The sequence below is a fragment of the Kryptolebias marmoratus genome, linkage group LG7, assembly GCF_001649575.2.
Source record: "Kryptolebias marmoratus isolate JLee-2015 linkage group LG7, ASM164957v2, whole genome shotgun sequence".
Lineage (NCBI taxonomy): Eukaryota > Metazoa > Chordata > Actinopteri > Cyprinodontiformes > Rivulidae > Kryptolebias > Kryptolebias marmoratus.
In genome coordinates, this window is record NC_051436.1 from 2986718 (window position 1) to 2992515 (window position 5798).

Sequence of the window (5798 nt, forward strand, 5' to 3'; positions counted from 1 at the left end):
AGTCCCTGTCCACCAGAGTCCCTGTCCACCAGAGTCCCTGTCCACCAGTGTCCCTGTACACCAGAGTCCCTGTACACCAGTGTCCCTGTGCACCAGAGTCCCTGTCCACCAGTCCCTGTCCACCAGTGTCCCTGTCCACCAGAGTCCCTGTCTGCCAGAGTCCTTGTCTGCCAGAGTCCCTGTGCACCAGTGTCCCTGTCCACCAGAGTCCCTGTGCACCAGAGTCCCTGTGCACCAGAGTCCCTGTCCACCAGTGTCCCTGTCCACCAGTCCCTGTCCACCAGAGTCCCTGTCCACCAGCATCATGCCTGATGCTACCACCACGGTTGAAACTCGGGTGTTCCAACAGGACAATCCAAAACATCAGAACTGGTCTCGGATTGGATAAATCAGGCTGACGTTGAGCTTCTGGAACCTTCCCAAAGACCCGACCTCAACTTTATTGAAAATGTGTGGACTATACTGAAAAACTGTGACAAGAAACCAACCAATTTAAATGAACTCTGCCAAGAAGAGTGATCCATTATCAGCTCGTTGATGGAGACAAGAAGCCTGAAGTCAAGAAGCAACTTGCTAAAGAACGTCTAAACAAATATATCTGAGCCTGTGCTGATTGGAGAAAATCCACAATTAATTTAAACTTGTGCAGCTAAACCATTGGACTTGCACGTTGTTATAATCATCCCACGCTGTGAAAAGGAAAGGTTCAAGTAAACCACTAAAAATCCCATTATTATAAGACAATCAAGCGGATGTGAAACAGTAAACAAACCGCTTGATTTACGATAACAATAAAACCAAAAGTCTGGTCAGTAAACAGCGACGAACTCCATTTCCTCCTGTCTTGTCTTGTGATGTCTCGTAAAACATTACAGTGAAAATATTTCCAGTTACAGCGAGTTTTAATGACACAGCAAAAACAGCTGTATCGACTGTGAAACAGGAAGTAAAGTAAACACTGACGGAGGTTTACAGACAAACAGAAAATAAACTTTCTGAACAAATAACAGCGATAAATCAAACTTAAAGCCTAAAAGTGTGGAGCTCTCAGGTGTTTGGAAGCAAAATTTGTTGTCATCGTCAGATTATTTTGATTTAAATAATACTCTAATGTAACAAGAAATGATAACAACTGGTCACAAAGGCTTAAAACTACTTTTTTAATTAAGTACTTTTCACAAATCCCTAAAAACTCATAATATCAGCGGCACAAAACCAGATACTCTGCATTAACTGAAGCAAGAAACACTTGTATTTGATGGTTTGACGCATACAATAGTAGTATTAGATTGGTTTATTTAAAAGTTTAAATCTCAGCTGTATTGATTTTCAGTAAATAAGAAATCTGGAAACGTTTTTTGACCTAAATTTCATTAAATGAGCTGACATTCTGACATGTTTTTATATCAAACATCATTGATTAATCAGTGTCATTTTAGTGTATCTGCTTTAAAATGTCCAGTAACTTCCGCAGAGACACAAAAATGACTTTAAAGTCAATTTAAACGCCTTAAATCGCTGTTAGGTGTGTCTTAACTTCATGGCAAACCTGCCTGACAGGACGGCTTGTTTACATGGCGACATCATACAGGCTAAACAAATAATTAATTGCTTAATTATCAGCTTTTATGAGTATTTTTTGTTAGGTAAATAAACAGGGGACATACTCCGTGGATATCCGCTGTAAGGGAAGCCGTTGGTCCCGTCGTGCTGCTCGGACAGAAGCGGTGACCGCTCCTCGTCCGCCATGGCTGCCCGCCGCCGCCGCCGCCGGGGACCCGAGCCTCGTTCGGTCAAAGAGCCCGCTGGAGGAGCCTCCGCTGCGGCAAGGGGGGTCCTCGGACACCTCGGTGGGTGGGGGGGGTGAGACTCCCGGAGGTTTCGGCTTACTCTTCGACTCACCCCACGGACGGTTTGGATTGTGTCTTTTTTTTTTTTACTGGCGCTCACATGACACGGCGAAAAAACGCTCCCAGAACGAGGAAACGACTCAACGAAAACATTCGTCACGTGACGAGCGGTTTGAGTTACGCTCCTGATCGGCAGGTCGCTCGGCCAATCAACGGACGCGTTGTAGATGGGCGGGACTAAAAGCGTCGTCGTTCGTTCATTGGTTAATAACAGCAAGTTTTTCTTTATATCAAAATAAAAAATAAGACTTGCTTCTAATAAAACCCCTTTATGCAGTTTAAGAAAATAAAGATTGTGATCTTTCATTACGGACATTTAGTTTCTAAATAAGCAATAAACTCTCTGGTTTTACAGTATCTTAATTAGAGATTTTACTTATTTTCTGCAAATATGGGGAAAACTGAAATACAACAACACGATTAAAAAAAATAAAGTGTAATTTTTCCAACAGAAATGCTTGCCCTATTTACCAATACATTCAAATAAATGTGACAGTAAATTATAGATACAATCCTAATTTTAACAGTTGGTTAGATTTTTTTTTTTTTGTCTGTACAAATTTTTTTTAGGTAGGATATATGTTAAAAATGGCGCTCTTTCAGTTGTAAAGCTTGCAGCAATGACTTATATACAGGCTTATATACGTATAGTATATATATAAAGTATTTACTAGTATATACTGTATGTCATTGACTTCTGCTCGTAAATGGGTGGCGGTACTGCGCATGTCACCTGTAGGTGGCGGCATTGCGCATGTCCCTTGAAGGTGGTGGCACTGCGCATGTCCCCAGTAGGTGGCGGTACTGCGCATGTCTGTGCGCTTGTTAAGAGAAGAAGAAGAAGGCGAAAAGTAAAAAAAAATAAAAATAAGCCTTACAAGGAGAAGTCCATGCTGCGACAGAGCAGAGAAACACCCCATGAACCGAAGGTAAGACACAAAACTTGCTCTGAAACCAAAAAATTACGCATTTTTATTAACTTTCGTCCTGTTTTCACGACTTGTCATCAACTTTATTGTTGTTAAAAACGTTACTAGAGGTCCAACGCTCTCGTTTGTTAGCAAACATTTTCGAAGTTTGGTAAAAAAAAGTTTTATTTTGAGTCCAAGAATAGCAGCCTGCAGAAGTCTGTTTGATGATTTCTGTTTGGGTTTAACACGTTTAAATAAATAAAAAAAGAGGAAAATAAAACAATCACATGTGATGCGTGAACTTATTTCAGGGATTGAGAAAGTTTAACTTCTCTCCATTAAAACTAAAGTTTGTATGCTTGGTTTGAGTAAAAACTCCTATTAGAGAAAAAAAAAAGTTAAAGTAGTGCTCACATGGTTATAAATTTATTTACTGCTGCATTAAATTTATTTAATATTGAAACAGGCTGAAGGGAAGTTGTTTTTTCTCATTTTGTTTGCTATTAAATCTTAAAATGCTCACAGACAAACGATCAAAATACAGTTTTTACATTTATTACAATATAAACAACACAAAACTGAAATAAATAAATATTAATAATATTGTTGCAGGGCACATCTGTTTGTTCAGTTGTGATTTGTTTGTGCACACTGCAGTGAAAACAGAAGAAGTTTTAGGTTAAATTTTAATTTTTAGGCTCATTATTTAAGTCACACACCGCAGGAGTTCCTCCCACAAAGAGAGCCATCTTGTCTGTGCTAATTAAGTCTTTGTTCAGAGATGGCCTTTCTAGGGAGTCGACTCTTATCTGTTGGCCTCCAGATGCATATAAATGTCAGCTTTACAGCCGTAGTTTTAACAAAGCTGAGTGAAATGGAGCTGAAGCAGCTTAAATTCCCTTTAAAGAAGATTACATTGCAAAATAAACACAGTTCAATGCTAGTAAATGTCACAAATTGAGTTATTTTGTGTGTTGAGTCTGTTTATTTACTGACAAAATCACAAAATCTCTGAAATGTTTGTTCATGTATGTGTCTGTTAGCAGAATATCTCACGTAACACTGAGGTCAATTAAATCTACAGATACTGAGCTAAAAATCAGCGTGGTAGTAGCTGAGACTGATTCATAACACTGACACAAAGGGCTGCTCAGTGTGGGAGATGCAGCTTTAACTCACCTCTGTCTGTCTCTGCTCTGGCGCCTGATCTGAATGACTGAGTTATTAACAGGCTTCTGTAGGACTTAAAGACCCGCTGAAGAGCAGAGAAACATCTAAAACCTGCAGGATAGTGGTCCTCCAGGACCAGGAATGGACACTACTGGCTTAGAGTATGTGTTGGGGATGAGTCTCAGCTACTACCACACTAAATTCTGTTGTACAGTTCAGTCAAACTGGTCTGAACAGTTTGCAGATTAGTCCAAGCAGGCAGTAAGTCTTAATAGAGTTTTATGGCTTCCCCCTTAACTCTAAATTGGATTAAACTTTATCTCACAACAGCATCTGTTCATCCACTTCCCTTTATTTTTTGTCGTCTTTCTCATTTGTTGCTTTTCTCTTTTGATTTTTAATTTTTATTTGCTTTTATTTGAAAGTGGCTATAAAGATAAAGATTTACTTACCTCCCTCCCCTTTAAAGCTGCTCATTTGCATCTCATTTGCCTCAGCCGAAGTTCTGGCTCGAGCTCACGTTTTGTTTCGGTTTGTGAGACAGATTGTCTGAAACAATAAGGTGCCCTGAAGTATTTGAAGGTGATTTTGTGGTGATTTTTTACAAATAACCAGCATTGAACACGGGTTCATACAGAGTGCAAAAGTCTGATGAAGTTGTGAAGTTATCAGCAAATCAGGATGTGAGAAATATTAAATGATTATTATTATTTATTCTGTGTTTTTAGTGTTATGACTGTGTTGTTAAGGGTTTGAATCAGTCTGTGCATCAAAATGACCTGTTGTGGGAAACCTGTGTGAGCGGAAGAGCGAAGAACTGTTAGTACTTTCATTTAACAGAAGAGACTCAACATTTCCACACTCAGAACGGCCCGAAGCACAGATAAGAAACTACTATATCTGCGAGCGATGTTTAAAAACACACAACTGTTGTAAAGTGGAGCTGGCGGTGTATAAAGCATGAAGCTTTAGGACCCCTTGTCCAAATAAAAGGTCTGAACTCCGTCTGCTGCTGGGCAGAAACCGTCATAACCCAATCAGCCTCCAGATCAGCTTGAGGACCCTGACTGTCCCAGATAAATACACAACTTAATCTAAATGGAACATACTGTCACCATGACATATCTAAATCCTTCTAATAACATAATGATATGATATAGAAATCAGGAACTACAAATTCCAAACATTGTTTTAACTCAGTTATATGGTAAAATTCTCACCCCCAGGCTCCTGTGCTACCTGAAACGTGTTAATTTCCCTTTTCCTAATGTAAAAATAATACAACCTTTATAATCTGTGTTGCTGTTCTTCCTGCCAAGCTCTGATGGAGTTAAATGGTGGCGGTGGTGGTTGTAGTTTCATGTCTCCAGTAAAATTAGACTGGGTCTGGATACTCGCTAAATATAGCAACAAAATTGCCAAGTTTTATAATTTATAAGTTTTCTTTTGTTTTGCTCGAGTCATTAGTCGGGACAAACTGAGGGGAAACATTCCCAACTTCTACCTTTACCTTAGCTGCTTTTGGGAAAGGAAAGCAATATAAAGCATGAGGCACCTTTTTAACTTTTATTTTGCTTTTAATTTGTCTAGTCTCTGCTGAGGTAAACAAGAAGGAGGTCTTGATTTGCGTCATTTAATCACCCAAAGGTAGGTAGGTAGGTAGGTACATTTATTTATATAGCACTTTTCAGCACGAGGCGACTCAAAGTGCTTTACAACACAAGAACAAAATTACAGACAGAGTTACAGAACATGACAAAATAACTAAGCTAAAACATGACAAAGGTACAGGACATCTAAACTACTA

The 5798-nt window shown here is 39.3% G+C and overlaps 2 protein-coding genes across 4 annotated transcripts in view; one reads left to right on the forward strand and one right to left on the reverse strand.

Moving 5' to 3' along the window:
* The window catches only part of LOC108248594 (type I phosphatidylinositol 4,5-bisphosphate 4-phosphatase-A), a 9850-nt gene extending 7877 nt beyond the window's left edge, over positions 1-1973 (reverse strand). The window contains exon 1 of the mRNA XM_017437460.3: positions 1668-1973. Within this exon, the coding sequence (XP_017292949.1) occupies positions 1668-1749 (82 nt within the window). The 5' untranslated portion in view covers positions 1750-1973. The remainder of the gene's footprint in view (positions 1-1667) is intronic.
* Positions 1974-2717: 744 nt separating this feature from the next.
* The window catches only part of LOC108248598, a 50641-nt gene continuing 47560 nt past the window's right edge, over positions 2718-5798 (forward strand). For all 3 annotated transcript variants that reach the window (XM_037976668.1, XM_037976670.1, XM_037976669.1), the window contains exon 1: positions 2718-2839. The gene's annotated coding sequence lies outside the window, so the exon portion shown is untranslated. The remainder of the gene's footprint in view (positions 2840-5798) is intronic.